General features: G+C 47.7%; 8 protein-coding genes across 8 annotated transcripts; 4 read left to right on the top strand and 4 right to left on the bottom strand.

The window, feature by feature from the left end:
- Positions 1-291: 291 nt before the first annotated feature.
- Positions 292-844, top strand: ASPWEDRAFT_177079 (uncharacterized protein; the record flags this gene model as incomplete). The annotated part of the gene is made up of 2 exons (XM_040831608.1): positions 292-315; positions 362-844. The coding sequence occupies 2 exons, from the start codon at positions 292-294 to the stop codon at positions 842-844; spliced, it is 507 nt and encodes a 168-aa protein (XP_040684100.1).
- Positions 845-1023: 179 nt separating this feature from the next.
- Positions 1024-1568, top strand: ASPWEDRAFT_187819 (uncharacterized protein; the record flags this gene model as incomplete). Its single annotated transcript, XM_040832196.1, has 2 exons — positions 1024-1043; positions 1101-1568. Exon 2 carries the CDS (start codon positions 1101-1103, stop codon positions 1566-1568), a length of 468 nt encoding a protein of 155 aa, XP_040684101.1. The 5' UTR covers positions 1024-1043.
- A 1342-nt stretch (positions 1569-2910) lies between these two features.
- Positions 2911-5153, top strand: ASPWEDRAFT_142843 (uncharacterized protein; the record flags this gene model as incomplete). The annotated part of the gene is made up of 2 exons (XM_040829439.1): positions 2911-2939; positions 2994-5153. A coding segment is annotated over exon 2 (1947 nt), but the record flags the coding sequence as incomplete, so codon positions are not given.
- Positions 5154-5893: 740 nt separating this feature from the next.
- ASPWEDRAFT_55015 (phosphoglycerate mutase family protein) lies at positions 5894-7613 on the bottom strand (the record flags this gene model as incomplete). The annotated part of the gene is made up of 2 exons (XM_040838139.1): positions 5894-5924; positions 7012-7613. The coding sequence occupies 2 exons, from the start codon at positions 7611-7613 to the stop codon at positions 5894-5896; spliced, it is 633 nt and encodes a 210-aa protein (XP_040684103.1).
- Positions 7614-7853: 240 nt separating this feature from the next.
- On the bottom strand, positions 7854-9853 carry ASPWEDRAFT_177083 (DUF3176 domain-containing protein; the record flags this gene model as incomplete). Its single annotated transcript, XM_040831609.1, has 3 exons — positions 7854-9055; positions 9106-9278; positions 9327-9853. 3 exons carry the CDS (start codon positions 9851-9853, stop codon positions 7854-7856), a joined length of 1902 nt encoding a protein of 633 aa, XP_040684104.1.
- ASPWEDRAFT_712219 (uncharacterized protein) lies at positions 9787-10454 on the bottom strand. The gene is made up of 4 exons (XM_040839163.1): positions 10399-10454; positions 10060-10348; positions 9900-9970; positions 9787-9839 (listed from the first exon to the last, which is right to left on the bottom strand). The coding sequence occupies exons 2-3, from the start codon at positions 10262-10264 to the stop codon at positions 9903-9905; spliced, it is 273 nt and encodes a 90-aa protein (XP_040684105.1). The 5' UTR covers positions 10265-10348; positions 10399-10454; the 3' UTR covers positions 9787-9839; positions 9900-9902.
- A 600-nt stretch (positions 10455-11054) lies between these two features.
- On the bottom strand, positions 11055-12373 carry ASPWEDRAFT_121201 (epoxide hydrolase family protein; the record flags this gene model as incomplete). Its single annotated transcript, XM_040829056.1, has 4 exons — positions 11055-11141; positions 11198-11462; positions 11511-11700; positions 11749-12373. The coding sequence occupies 4 exons, from the start codon at positions 12371-12373 to the stop codon at positions 11055-11057; spliced, it is 1167 nt and encodes a 388-aa protein (XP_040684106.1).
- Positions 12374-12840: 467 nt separating this feature from the next.
- ASPWEDRAFT_46007 (uncharacterized protein) lies at positions 12841-15127 on the top strand. Its single transcript, XM_040836674.1, has 4 exons — positions 12841-13230; positions 13303-14863; positions 14963-14968; positions 15051-15127. The coding sequence occupies exons 1-2, from the start codon at positions 13155-13157 to the stop codon at positions 14703-14705; spliced, it is 1479 nt and encodes a 492-aa protein (XP_040684107.1). The 5' UTR covers positions 12841-13154; the 3' UTR covers positions 14706-14863; positions 14963-14968; positions 15051-15127.
- Positions 15128-15272: the final 145 nt, after the last annotated feature.

Here is a 15272-nt window from a genome sequence, read left to right on the forward strand (position 1 = left end):
GTAACTATTGTACACTCCGGACACAGTAGTTCAAAATCCTAAACAACCAGATATAGATGCCAGGTCTATGCTCAGCTGAGCAGAAACGCAGTATAAGAAGGTCTGTAGAGCTGAAAACCCGCCCCACTAAAGAGACATCATGTTGGATATCGATCCAATCAACACGGAAGACACTGGGAATGCCCCTCACTGTCTGACGACTGCTGAGGCTGAGATCGATCGATTGAGAGATACTTAAGCCCACTGTTCCCAGTCTCTGGTTTCAAATTCCATCTATCATCACATTCCCTAATGCCAGATCCCCAGACATTCAAAGTATGCATATCTTTCTTTATCATATGTATAAATACTAATCCTACAGATGGACCCCGCCCTCGAACCACTCTGCACCATGATCAAAGGTGAAGTCAAGAAAAACCACGATCAATGCATGGAGATCCAGCAAAGACTAGCCACTTTCGCATCCTCCCCCGACAAAAACGACCAATCCAAATGGATGAAGCAGATCACCGATGAGATGGCAACCGTGAAACGACAGCAACGGGAGATCTTTGAGGGGTTACGCGAAACTGGCTATGAAAGGGTTCGCGACCTGCCCGAGTCCATGCAAGAAGACGCGGCATTCATGTATTCGAGAGCGGCGGCGCCGGTGGAGGATTTCTTGGAGAAGGCCTGTTCGGTGTTTTCTTCGCGGATCATGGGCGAGTGGATTAGAGACGCAGAAGTTGCAGAGGCTGGGATTGCTAAGTGGGGGAGGGATTTGGGGGTTTGGCTGGCGGAGGTTTTGGGGAGGATTGATGCCATTTTTGATGGTACGGAGAATCAGCAGCATGGTTATGATTAATTTATGTGTTACTTTAATAAATTACATGGCCTCGATGTATATAATCTCTGAATAAGCTGTAAAAAGTGTGATATCACAGCTGAGAGTGGAGCAGCTGAGCTGAAGACAGCTGAAGCAACTCAGTGGAAAGAAGATACTTGAACCCCTCCATGCCCCAAAATGGGGTTTTTCATCACACCCACAGCTTTAAACATCCAAGGTACGTATTTCCATGACATTGAAATACTTACCTGACCTCTTCTAATACATAATACAGATGAAGTCCAGTGAAATCCAACAATTCGAACAAGCAGCCAAAGACGCAGTCGAGGCTCTCAACAAGAATGTCTTCATAACAACCAAACAAAAAATGGACAGTCTCGCCTCATCTCCAGACTGCCACAAGAAATCAACGTGGGATAATCAACTCGGCGTCAATCAACGCACCCTGCACGAGTCAGCATGGGACACATATGAACAACTCAGGAGCTTTTATACAAATCGGCTTATCATACTGTCTGGGTTTGAGCAGCATGAAGCGGCAACTGTGTGTAGCTTCGCGTCGACTGCTGTGAAGCGTCTTGTGCAAAACAGTGAGAGCACCTTGCAGGTTGCCCTGGATAATGTGGATAGCTGGGCTGGGAATCCTCAGGACGAGATTGCCAAGTGGGTAGATGATGTTCAGAAACTTGCCGCGCAGACCCTGGATAAAATCCATCAGGATTTGGAAGTTTATAAAGAATAGATTGAAGCTATTCAAAGCTTGAAATATAAATGGGTGTATCGCTGTACATACGATATGAATCCATCAAAGTTCAATATTCTTTATCTATCTTATCAATCTATTCATTCATAAGCAATAATATCTACTAGTCTATCAGGACCTATCTTAAAAACCATAATCGGGAACAAAGAAAGGGCATTGAAAGCTTGAAAGGCCTGTTTTGCTCAGTATGTATGGGTCATTTCAACTATTATCTAATGGCTGGACACTATGTATTTCCTTGAGAGGATACTCCCAGCAACATTTTTAGTCAATCTCTTCGTTTTTGTGTGCAGCTAGTTGAGATCATTTTGCTAAATATCAAGTAGGACTACAGGCCATGGTTTTGACCTATAGTTAATGCTGCAAGAACGCCACCTACTCGATTGATTTCTGTCATCTCACTCCTGTTTGAGATCGACGCTTAAGCTGAATTTGCCTGATGCCCAACTTTTAAGGCTCTAAGCGCCCACCGACCCACCGTTCAGGCTCGGCCCGCAATGAGAGATCCAGAAATAGACAGGTATGGACCCGTGACTTTGTTGTCATGTGGCAGCCGCACAGTCTTGTTCCCTCCCTGAGACAACTTTCGCCTGTCGAGGATTAGGTGGCTCATTACTTTGCATCCGCATGTCGTGTTCAAAGGGAGTCGTCTGAATTACACCTTTTCCTCACTGATTTAGTGCCCCATCCAAGAATTGTCGTTACGGATGCAAAAGAGCCTGTGTAACATCACGTATTCGATGCAAACCCCTCACTCGAAGCGGAGAAAAACCTCCCACAATGGTCATTCACCAATCCAAGATGGCCAACAATCCCCCGATCACTCATCGACGCCTCGAATATGCCTTTCGCCAGAGAAATATACGGTCGGTTGGATCTCAGCCCTGTCTCTCGAGCTCGCAGCTGCTCAAGCGATGTTGGATGAGATCCACGATAGACATGGATCGAGACCAGGGGACAACAACTCATACACCCTAGGAAAGATGGCGGGACACAATTGTGTCCTTGCGTGTTTGCCAGCTGGGATCTATGGAACGACTTCTGCCACCAGAGTTGCTAGTGATATGCGCTCTAGTTTTCCATCCATCCAATTTTGGCTAATGGTCGGTATCGGAGGAGGGGCGCCCAGTCCGAAAGAAGATATTCGGCTTGGAGATGTTGTCGTCAGCGTTCCCTCGCGTGAGCAATCAGCAGTGGTGCAATATGACTACGGGAAAACAGTTGCAAAAGGCAAACTCGAGCGTACGGGGAAGTTGAACAACCCCCCTTCTTTACTTTTGGCGGCTATCGCCAACGTCCAAGCAAATCATCGACAACATAGCGGCGAATATCTCCTCCATCGTGTTTCTGGTATGCTACAGCGTTTCCCACACATGGCAGATAAATATTCATACCGGGGCGAAGGTCAAGATATCCTATTCAACGCAGAATACGAACACTCCGATGCACATGCTACATGTGAGAAATGCGATATAGATCAAGTGATAGCCAGACCACCTCGAGATACTCGCTGTCCAGTAATTCATTATGGGACAATCGCGTCAGGAAACCAAGTGATTAAGCATGCAAAGACACGAGACAGAGTTGCTCAAGAGCTGGGAGCTCTTTGCTTTGAGATGGAAGCTTCCGGTCTTATGAATGATTTCCCTTCTCTGGCGATTCGTGGCATCTGTGATTACTCAGATTCCCATAAAAATAAGCAATGGCAGGATTACGCAGCAGCGACTGCAGCAGCGTATGCGAAGGAGCTTCTACAACTTGTTTTACTCCCAGAAGAGGTCAATTTCCCATCTACTGCTTTAGAAGAATCTACTACTTTAAAAGAACTCATCCCGAAAAGGAGGCTGTGGGTCAACTCCCTCAGATTTGACCAAATACAAACACGAAAAGACACAATCAGGCTTGCGCATGCCGGAACATGCAAATGGCTGCAAGAACACCAGATATACCAGCATTGGCTTGATGCGAGCAAACTACCAGAGCACCATGGCTTCTTGTGGATTAAAGGAAAGCCAGGGACTGGGAAATCGACAATTATGAAGTATGCTTTTGAGCATACCCAGAAAAATTTCAGCATAAATGACACAGTAATCATATCATTTTTCTTCAACGCTCGTGGGGGGGGCTTAGAGAAATCGACGCTGGGAATGTACCGCTCTTTGCTATTACAACTTTTCCTCGCTGTCCCCGAAGCCCAAAGTGTTCTCGACACCATTGGACTACCTATTCAGAGCAACACTGACAAGCTTGTCTGGGACCTTGCTAGACTGCAAAGTTTATTCCTTTCAACTGTCAAGGCGCTCCGACAGAAAGCTGTGATATGCTTTATTGATGCTCTCGACGAATGTGACGAGGACGAGGTACGAGACATGGTCGACTTCCTAGCTGATCTGAGTGAGACGACAGAGCTATCCTTGGGAGCCCTCCATATCTGTTTTGCTAGTCGGCATTATCCCCATATTACCTTTGACAAAGGCTTAGAGCTCATCCTTGAGAATCAACAAGGCCATTCCCAAGACTTGGGCAAATATCTAAATAGCAAGCTGTCTGGGATCAAGCATCAGACAGTGGACGAGGTGAAACAGGAGATCCTGGAGAAAGCATCCGGTATCTTTTTATGGGTTGTTCTCGTTGTGGACATTTTGAGGAAAGCGTACGATCAAGGCCGCATAAAATTCCTACGTCAGCGACTTAGAGAAATTCCACGGGGATTGACAAATCTTTTCAGGGATATCTTAACCAGGGATCGAGAAAACCTGGAAGATCACTTTGTTTGTATCCAATGGATATTGTACGCCAAAAGACCACTAACTCCAAATGAGCTATACGTTGCTATTCAATCACAAGACGAAGAAGCCAATTTAGCTGAGACGCCCGGTGATCCCGATCTCGCCAAAAGGTTCATCCTCAGCTCCTCAAAGGGACTTGCAGAGATGACGAGGTCTCGAGACCCAACTATTCAGTTTATACACGAATCTGTGGGAGACTTTCTCCTGAAAGAAGGTGGCATACATGACCTTCTGGTTGAATTCCAGATGGCTTCCTTGCGTGTCGGCCACGAGCTACTAAAACACTGCTGTCACAACTACATCAAAATGAGCATTGCGAAGGGTCACTTACTCCAATGTGTTGAACTGCCACCAACGAAGTCAAATGATGCAATTGCTCTTAGAAAAAAAACATTAACAGCCCTTCCGTTCATTGAATATGCCGTTGAGTTCGTTCTTGAACATGCTGATAAGGCAGAGGCTGAAGGTGTTCCACAAGACACTTTCCTTGATGCTTTTCCCGTGGAAAATTGGATCTACGCACGTAATATGCTTGAAGAGGACCAGGCCGATCGCTACAGCGTCGATGCGAGCTTTTTGTACATATTTGCGGATCATGATCTACCAAATCTCGCCAAGGTCCAACTGCGCAGGGGGGTGTCCATTAATATCTCGGGGGAGCATCACGGTTCCCCTATCCTAACCGCTACCGAGATGGGTAATACGCGCATATTGAAAGTTTTCACCTGCCCTGAAGGATATCCTAGGTTCGACGAGGATTGGAAACAGCTTCTAGGTCCTAACTGTAAGCCCGGGGGAAGCAAAACATTCTTATCTTCTTTGGCAGAGAAGGGCAATACACCAGCATTGGAGATCCTGCTATCCTCTGGCAGGATACATCCTGATACTATAGACAGTACCGGGCAATCTATTCTACGTTTAGCGGCTAAGAATGGACGATACGAAACGGCTAGCATGCTGCTTGATGCAGGGGCAAATCCGGAGATTGCCAACCCAGACGGCATGAGGGGATTGTCTTTCGCTACGCAGGAAGGCAACCTGAAAATATCAAAGTTATTGATCCAAAAAGGAGCCCAGGTAAACTTTGGTGTCGATACCAAAGTGACACCACTTTGGCAAGCAGCTGATTCTGGTTCTCTTGAATCCGATCATCATAATGTCGTTAAACTCCTGCTTGCCAACGAAGCAAAAGCCAAATATGACACTGAGTGCTGGAATCAAGCCCTAAAAAATTCCATCAAGTGGAATGATATGGGAATGATGATCTTCATTCAGCACGGGGCGCAAGTAAATCATGGTTTTTCTTGGACGCCCCTCGGGACGTGTGCAGAGTACAGTGATAACACAGACATGGCTCAGGCACTCATTAATAATGGGGCTGATGTGAACATCACTGACCAGGATGGGAAGACACCATTAATGCATGCAGCTGAAGAGGGCAGAAGTGGGATTATCCAACTCTTGCTTTCTAATGGAGCTGAAGTGAACGCAATGGATAATAATAGGAAGACACCATTAATCTACGCAGCTGAAAGAAGTAGACGTGCTGGGGTTATTCAACTCTTACTTTCTAACGGTGCTGAAATAAACGCAACTGATAATGAAGGCAGAACACCCCTTCACTGGGCAGCAAATGATGCAGATCATATTTCTATTCGGGCATTACTCGACCACGGAGGCATGGACCTGGAAAAGCGAGATAAAGAGGGAAATACAGCATTGCTGGCCGCCTGTGCTCCATCATATTCTTATTCCACCAAAACAAGATCTCATAAATCTAGACAGGAAGCAACAATAGGCCTTCTCCTCCAGAATGGGGCCGATATTTCAGCTCGGGATGCTCAGGGAAATACAGCATTGGATAAGTTACCTGATGACGCGACACGCTGCATCGAATTCCTCAAATGGGTGATTTTCCTTTCCACTTACAGAGCTGGGCCTGGCTCTGCAGGGCAATGAATTTCGTTTGATATTCTCCGTTTTGCCTTGACCTATTGTGATTTCCAGGGAGCCTGACGACACCAATGCTTTTGAAAAAAACAACGTGGAATTCTTTGCTTTCTGGCTACAACTCATGTGCATGCATTTCTCGATCAATAACTCGCCTAAACCTAGCCGAATACACCACGATACGAGTCAAATCCTGTTCCTCATGATCATGTCCTCTGGGCAACCATCTGACATGATAATGATATTGCGCGCCCTCAAGCTCAGAATCGTGGGCATTGACATGATACTCTCGTGAATACTACATTGTTACGGTGCTTGCAGATTGGATTTCTTGTTAATCCCAATGTTGCTGGTGCTGTCGACACTACCGCTAGCTACCTCTATCTGATCAGATCATCAGAATAACGAAAAGATGCCATATAAATGATACGGTGAGTTAGTAAAAACCGCACTGGTTAATCGTTGATCAATCTTGAACTTCTCATAGGGAATTCCTGAGATAATGATACATCTCAATTTTTCGCAATTGCACATATATATCCTCTTTATAGACAGTATATACTACTTCATTTTATCCCCATTATAATCACTTTTCAGTAATACATACTTTAGAAGCGTTTCTATCTGTCTATTTAATAATCTATTCATCAACTGCGTCAACACACATCCTCCCCCCCTCAAACCTCACCTCCAGCGTCCTCCACCTCGCAGGCCCAGCACACATCTTCTCAACCCCAGCCACAAACCTCATAAACCCCCCATGCGTGACGACCACAATATCCGGCCTCTCACTCCCCTCCAACTCTCTAAAGTACCCCTCTAATCTCCTCTGCATCCTCCGTCCCCGCTCCCGCAACACCTCCGCATCAGGCGCATACGCCCCCGTTTTGGCAGGAAATACAGGATCCAGCCCTTCCTCTAGTATATCCCAGCTCAGACCCAGAAACTCCTCACGAAGAACCGAAATATCTGAGCCCGTATCACAGGGCCGAGCAGAGTGCGCCTGGACGTCTGCTTCAAGCGAGAAACGAGCACCGTTTTGAACGCCTGTGTTGGTGTACTTTCCATCAATGCATTTCGCGAAACCAACAACGGCTGTTTGTAGTGTTCGTTTCAGTGGAGATGCAATGACTAGTCCGACGGAGTCGTGATAGGGAAAATCACGACATAATTGTTCTGACTGCGCGACGCCGGTTGCTGTCAGTGGGGGGTCGAGGATGGTGGTGTCGTGGGTGGGATTGTGGGTGCCTTCTGCGTGGCGGATGAGGTGGAGGCGGAAGGGCATGATCTTCTGATTTAATTATTGATGATTGTGATGTACTGAGTGTGAGTGGTATAGGTGGGAGGCTTTTATACTGAGTAAATGAGATCTTATCTCCGAGATGGAGTGTTCGGGCGGTATTTCTATTCTTGGAATGATGCTCGGCTTTCCCGAGCCTACGCTGAAAGAGGTACTTTGATACCTCCGCATATCATGAGTAGAATTAGTAGTCAGTTTGAGATTATCATTATAATGGTAAGCAGATTAAACAAATGCTGCCTGATCCTCCTTCGTATACAGCTGCGTATGAATGCTCTTCGCCCGCTGCTCATACGCCCGGTTCGACACCCCCAGCTCTTTGTCTGTTCGACTATCTTCGCCACGATAGAGAAACAGCAATGGAAGCGGATTGTCACTCCACTTCTGTAATTTCCCGCGCCGCGTTTTCCACTCCGTTCCTACCCAGGTCACAGCACCAAGCAGCCAAACAAGCAACGGCAGCGTCAACCACTGCCAATGGATATGGATTATGTTGGCATTCACCTGCGTATAGCCCACTGCCATCTCCTCGTTGTTTATATACGCTTGGTCGCGGAACGACTTGGACATGGCATCAGCGACATTCCTCATCACGCAACCAAACCGGTCGTTCCCAGGATCCGCGCACCCCGTGATATTTCCATACATAAAGGCCTCCATGACATCAGCTGTCGCGGACAGCCCATATGATGTTGTGAATGGCTGGAATACTAGGTTCATCATGGTGCTGTACGCTTTGCCAGAAAAAAGCGACTCCAGAAAGAGGCTTATCGTAGCTTGGCTTTTCGGCGCCAAGGTAAAGTTCTGGCCTGGGTGCACGCCTAGGCCTTGATTCCAGTTCGGGAGGAAGTAGTACCCGTTGCTGCTGTTTAAGGTGTCGTACCAGGACTCTACGTTGGTCCACTCTGCGAGAACGGTTTCGCTGTAGACGGAGCTATTAACAAAGGCCTTGACACTGCGAACAATGGGTTCCAGGGAGCATTCTGTCGCGACATATCTAGGATTATCGCGAATTTTTGAAGCGATGTCTTCCCCTTCGTACATGTTTGCTTCTACTGCTTCGATGCGCTGGAAGACCGGTAAGGTGGCATTGGTGTACACGATGGGCTGAGACGAGGATTGGACTTGCAAGGCAATTGCTGACGTGTGATAGCCGCCAGCGTAATATGCTGATGTCCCGTTGGGAAGTGAGACTGTGCAGTTCTTATATGGAATCCCGCTGCTGGTGTCGTTAACGCGTTCGCATCTTTCTTCGATGGATGATGTAACGTTTGAGCAAAGGGCGCGCACTGCAAGGGAGGCAACAGGGTCCCAGGTGCAATTGCCTGTTGGGCACATATACTGTGGGATTGCCCATGGCCTCCCTGGATCCGTACTGAATATGGAGTTGTACATGTTTCCTTTGAATGTAGGCTCAATATTATAGTCTGTTCATGTTAGTTGTCCGGTAGAGGAAACAGCCAGGATGAGAACGAACTAGTTGAAGCGGCTTGCAACGGTCCAAGACTACTATAATACGTGGTATTCGCTAGGCGAGAGATCTGTGATGCATCCACGACAAGCTCAGGCGAGTAATGCACCAGATTCTGAATGAACGGTTCAAACCCAATGGCGAGCAGCACCGCAATGGCACCCAAGACCGCAAAATGACTATCTCATCAGCATCTGCACGGCTGTCATGCAGGTATTGAAACTTACCGCATCCTCAATGCCCATAGCATCTCCGCACTCCCATAGATGCCTCGACTGGCGTTATCAAAAACCCTCAGGTCTGACAACGGGCGTTTCCGCTGCGCAAACCACACCCACTTAAGCTGTGACAGGCCCGCGCTGAGAGGAAATGCAATGCAGCCCTTTCCAACCGTGCTCAACCACGAGAGAAGTGTGTTGAGCGAAATCCACTTCCAGTTGGGCTGTTGCTTGCCATCATACACGCGCAAGATGACGATGATAGCGATTAGGATCGCAAGCGCAAGGCCGAGCCCAAGCAGATCCCATCCCCACCAGGAGTCGATGGATTGGGAAGTGTGGTGTGGTTTGCTGTCTTCGGCTTTTTCCTGCGTGATCGCGGCCTCGGTGGGAGAGGGGGCAGGAGAGGTGTGACGTTCTGCATTCACTCCCTGCGTTGAAGATTGCAGTGCAGATTGTTCTGCTTGAGGGTGTTCGCTCCCTTGCAGAGAGGGGCGATGTGGATTAAGGTCCTCGTTCTTTCTACCTGACTCCATACTTGTTAGTCCTCCGTGGTCATGAGTGGAGAGAGGGGTTTCAAACAGTTTAAATCCTTCTTCTTCTTCCCCAGACTAAGTGGACATCTCGGCAGACGAGGCTGCGAGGCTGTGTGCCTGTGACACTCATGATGATCGTCAGTCGGCAATCCACCAGCCCAGAAAATGAAGTGGCTGATGCTCGTATTTGGCCCACCAACACTCACGCATATTGAACAGGGGGTTTGATATAAATATGGAAGAAGCTCTGCTTGATGGGATAGAGTACGCAAGTCGAATGAGGACAAAGTCATCCATACACATTATACCTGCCAAATTAATTTCCCGACCCTGAAAGTCAACTAGCGGGGAAGCCAGCAGATGCCAAGATGGGGCCATATGCAACAACAGCACTGCCTGTTGTTGGGGCATGGTCAATGGTATGTCGTGTCAGGCTCTCTAGAGTGGAAAAGAGCGTTTAATGGTATAGGTAGATGTTGCTAAAAGCGGGGTATACTAAGTATCATGTTAGAACTTTAGATGTGAAGGGATTGTGGGAAATATACAGAAAATTATTATATGAGCAAGGCTGTTTCAACAGGATTGATGAAATCCTCAGCCTTGTCTTGGTGTCTACCTTAATGCAACCAGGAAGGCCTGCAGATAGTACCTTCCAATAGCATAAATGCCTCATGTATACAATTCTTCACTATACTTAGGTAGATTCAGTTAGTGGTAGAAAGGGCCAACTGTCTTAAAGAACATAAATATGGATGATTTATACCAACATATCACGGTTGAATAAACCGCCCTCCTTGGTCAACCACCCCGATGAAGTTTACGGGGACACGGACGGATTTGACGATTTAGGTAAAATTGACTTCCGTTTTTGGAGAAGGGGCCAGGGCTGTGAGTAGAAGGGCTCATTGTCGAGGAGGGTACTGCTTCGTGCCTCGATGGCAGCGGCGTATTGGATATGTGGTTGTTTCGAGCAACTACACCACTCTGAATTCAGCGGTGTAGTTTGACTTGGTTCCATGCACAAATTCATTAGCTGGATTGTAGAGGTTGAATATCTGGTTGATCTTAGTCCTGTAGCGAAGACGAACAGACCAAACCAATGATTAATCCCTAGCATGGCAAACCTAGGCCTGTCCACATGTTGTCCATCCCTCCCTCAATCTGCTGTCTCTTTCTCCTCTCGCAACTACCAGCAATAGAGTTAAAGTTCTTTCAAAACCACCTCCATGAAATCCTCGATATCCTGTAGGAAATCTACAGGTCGCTCAAGGGCCGCAAAGTGTCCACCCTAATCGATATCAGGTGGGACGTCGTTGACATGTGGAATTGAGGGCGATGACTTACGTGCTCATGTTGTCGATAGAAAACTAGACGGCCCTTCTTTTCCACCACTTTCTTAGGCCCTGGCGCAAGTTCATGCATGAACCATGAATACCCAAACGGCTTGTCAATAAACGGCAAGCAAAAGGGAGGCTTCACGAGAAAGGTGCCGCGATAAGTGTAGTTGCAGCGTGGAAAGCAGTCCGTGAACCAATACAGGGACACGTCAGTCAAAACCTCGTCGATGCTGACGGTTTCCTCTGGCCACTCTAGAAACTTTTCTCCAATCCTTGTAACGATTAGCCATGTCAAAAGAGAGCCCATGGGTCAGGCCTACCAAGCTAACAGAGCAAGTGGACTTGACGACATTACCGCTCCAATAGTCGCAGGCCGTGTACTGTTCATAATCGCAGCCCCTACTGTCGGCGTTTGGAAGCGCGTTTTGCCTCGCTGAATGACTCTTCTCTCGACCTCGGTGAGATCTGGATCATCGGCTTCGACTTGATCCAAGCTGGGTAACAAATTGACTAGAAATATTAATTCTTGTCCGGTATTTCTGCACAATTCAAACTCACGATGAACTCCAACCACAGAATCATACGTGGTTCCTAGGAGAGAAGCAATGAGGCATCCGACGTCTCCGCCCTGGACAACATACTGATCAAAGCCGAGCATTTTGAGGGCTTTGTCAACTATCCGTGCTGCATCTTCACCCGCCCAAGCTTCGTTCTCAGGCGGCCCTGAACTAAGCGTATAACCTGGCAAAGATGGTGCAATGAGATGAAAGGGCAATTCGGCTGGCTCATATTTGTCCCGAATGAGATCGAGTGTTGGTAGGAATTCGAGAAAGCTACCCGGCCAGCCATGCAGAAGAACAATGGGAATTGCGTTCTCTTTCTCTGAAAAAATGCCAACAAAGTGAAGGTCGACATTGCCTTTCTCGTCCCTGACCGACATCTTGAAGTTGGGAAACGAGTTGATCCGCCTCTCCTGGGCGCGCCAATCGAATTTGTTCAGCCAATATTTCTTTGTTGAGACAAGCCATTCATGCGGAACACCATAGCTGCAATCGTTGTGCTGATTCTCCCATGTCAAAGGTCCAACGCGCGAGAGGCGAAGAAGCTCTTGGAACTGCTTGTAGTCGTCGTCGGGGATGTGAAGAGTGAACGGAGTCGCATAGTCAGGCAATGAGTAAGGCATCTTGACAGGTCGAAAATCTGGAATTTTGGGATTCAAGGATCAGTAAAGAAACTGTGCAGGCAGAAGGTATATATTAAAATCGCCCAATGTACGAGCCCGATCAGTACCAACAAGAATGCCCTGAACGAATGTTGTTATTTAATTGGTGGACACAACATGACTCACCATGGCTCAGAATGAGTCTTTATTACTTGAACTTCAAATTCTTCGCATACTATAAAGATCAGAACAAACAATGCTTGGCCAAGAGGCCCAATAAATAGTTGGGGCTACTGGCGATACTCTTGTTATTCTGCAATTGGAGTTGTCCTTACACCATCACCATGTCACCCAAATTGCGCCTAGAACAAACCCCCATTGTGCGATTGCCCACATCTTCGGTCGCCAGCCACATCCAAACCGTGGTCGGCAAGCAATCGGCCATCTCAGATGACATCGAGGAGTTTCGTGGCATACCATATGCTCATGTGCCGGGAAGATGGGAGCACTCGCGCCTGAGAGATCGTTTACCGCGTGATATCTTTGACGCTACGGAGAACGGGCAAGTCCTCATCCTACACAACCAAGTCTACCCTGGGATATTTACAGAGAGTTGGTGCAGGTCTTCAGGTTCTGACCATCTCATAGTCCACGATGTCCTGCGCAGGGTAAACCCGATACACGGGCGTTTCAATCATACTTGCCGTACCCGGACGACCGTCAGGATGAGTTCGAGTGCTTGAATCTTTTTGTCGTGCGACCAAGCCAGGATGCACTCGCCAAGCACAATATCGATGCCGAGATGACTCGGTTGCCGGTGCTCATTTGGATTCATGGCGGTGGCTTCATTGCTGGCGCAGGCACGGATCCATCGTCCGGTACGTGTTCGAATATTGCGAGCTTACCTGGTACTTGAAAGAGGTATTCGCTAACCACAAGTCTGTAAGCAGATCCTACCCGGCTTGTTCTTCGCTCCCTCTCCAACAAAACCCCGTTTATTGCCGTATCGATTAACTACCGTCTGGGTATATTTGGCTTCGGCGCTTCATCTGACATGATCGCGGCCCAAGACAGCGACTCCCCTCTCAAGGGCGTGAATTTTGGTCTCTACGACCAGAAACTTGCTCTCATCTGGGTCAAGCGCAACATTGCTGCGTTTGGCGGAGACGACACCAAGATTACCATCATGGGTCAATCCGCCGGTGCAATTTCATGTCACCTTCACCTTCTCGAGGCGGAATTAGGCACGGAAAGACCGCTATTTCGCAAGGCTGGTTTGATGTCTGGGCCGGTTGGGGGTCTCGAATTGACCTCGATGGAAAAAGCCGACCAGCGCTGGGCAGACCTCTGCCAATTGTGGTCAGTCCACGCTGAGAACCCAGTTGATCGAGTCGATATGCTGAGAAGAATCCCTACCCAGGATCTTCTTAACAGCGTTTCAGACCTTCACTGGGTGCTTTTTACACTGGCTATCGACGGATTGACCATTCGAAAAAGCGACTTGGGCTGTGGCGTTTCTGTACATCTGGGGCACGACGGATTGGACAATGAAACCAAGCCTTCTGACGAAAAGGTCCAAGTCCTGATGAGCGCAACAGCCGACGAGTTTAGAGGCTTTGCCCTCATGGCCAACTGGGATTACACCACATTCCACTCCCTTTTTACCTCGAGTTATCCCTCGGAGGCGGCGGCTGAGGAGGTTCTTCAAGCATACGGGATTTCGCCTACAGCTTCTGATGAAGAACTCTTTGACGCATTCTCCCAATTCATCTCCGATGCCACGATGATCCATAAGATATATCGTGCAAACGAATTCTTCAAGGCTCATCGCGGGAAACAAGCTCTTCTCCGTGGTCAGGACACCAAGCGTGTGGGAATCCAGTATTACCATTTCGAATTCGGCAATCCCTTCTCAGGGCCCATGCAGGGAGTTGCGCACCACGGTGTTGAAATGGTCTATGCCTTTGGCACTTTTCACGACGCGCTGAAGAAGGCTGACCAAGGAATTTCGGAAGGTTATGTTGAGCCTGACCAAGCTCATGCAGAGGCTATTGGTCAACCCTCAATGAACACCGAAGATACCGATTATCGAAAGTCCAACATTGATCTCAGCTATGAGTTGCAGGATAAGTTGATCCAATTTGTGGTTGAGGATTGCCAAGAGACCGACCAGCGCGCTTATGCTGATGATATCTTGACGTTTTGTAACGACCGATCGGTCCGCGCAGAGAGTTGGTCGAGTGAGAAATGGATATCAAAGCGGAAGAAACTTGAAATTTTAGATAGAGATTTTGGCTCTATGATAACTGCCACGCGGAGACTTGTAGGGGGCGTTATTGGAATGGCATTGTAGTGGCTTACACTTGTACTCGGAAAGCTTGGACTTCTAATATATGTAAATAGACGGCTCATGCTCATTCTCCTGGTAGGCTACACATAGTCCTTACACTCAAGATATTCCGCCAGAAGCAAAAGATGTTTCTCTCTCACGTCGAAACGTTTGCTTACATCCTATATTCTCAAGTCAGGGGACAAAGACACCATGTTCCAATCCCAAAGGCTCGCCCGAAAGCTCACAGGTCTACTGACGCGTAGGAGACTGCAACATACTATCATCTCGGAGATAACTCAACAACCATTTCTGCTGGAAGCTGGATGTTTCATCCTTCATGGAATTTGCAAAAGAGAAATGACTGACCTTTGATTGGGTGTGCTGTTATACTCAGCTGGAGAACGATACTATGCCATACTCGGTAACCGACCCCGAGCTGTCGATCGACCCTGACGCGTCAGTTCTGATGTCCCATTTTATAGATCATAGACCTGGAGCGGGAATAAATGATCGTGTATTCCCCCGTGTATAAGGAGCTGGATCTGGGGCTAAAATGGAAAGGGAAGGAGACGAATCATGTATATGTGC

Source organism: Aspergillus wentii (assembly GCF_001890725.1).
Source record: "Aspergillus wentii DTO 134E9 unplaced genomic scaffold ASPWEscaffold_9, whole genome shotgun sequence".
In the NCBI taxonomy this organism is placed as follows: domain Eukaryota; kingdom Fungi; phylum Ascomycota; class Eurotiomycetes; order Eurotiales; family Aspergillaceae; genus Aspergillus; species Aspergillus wentii.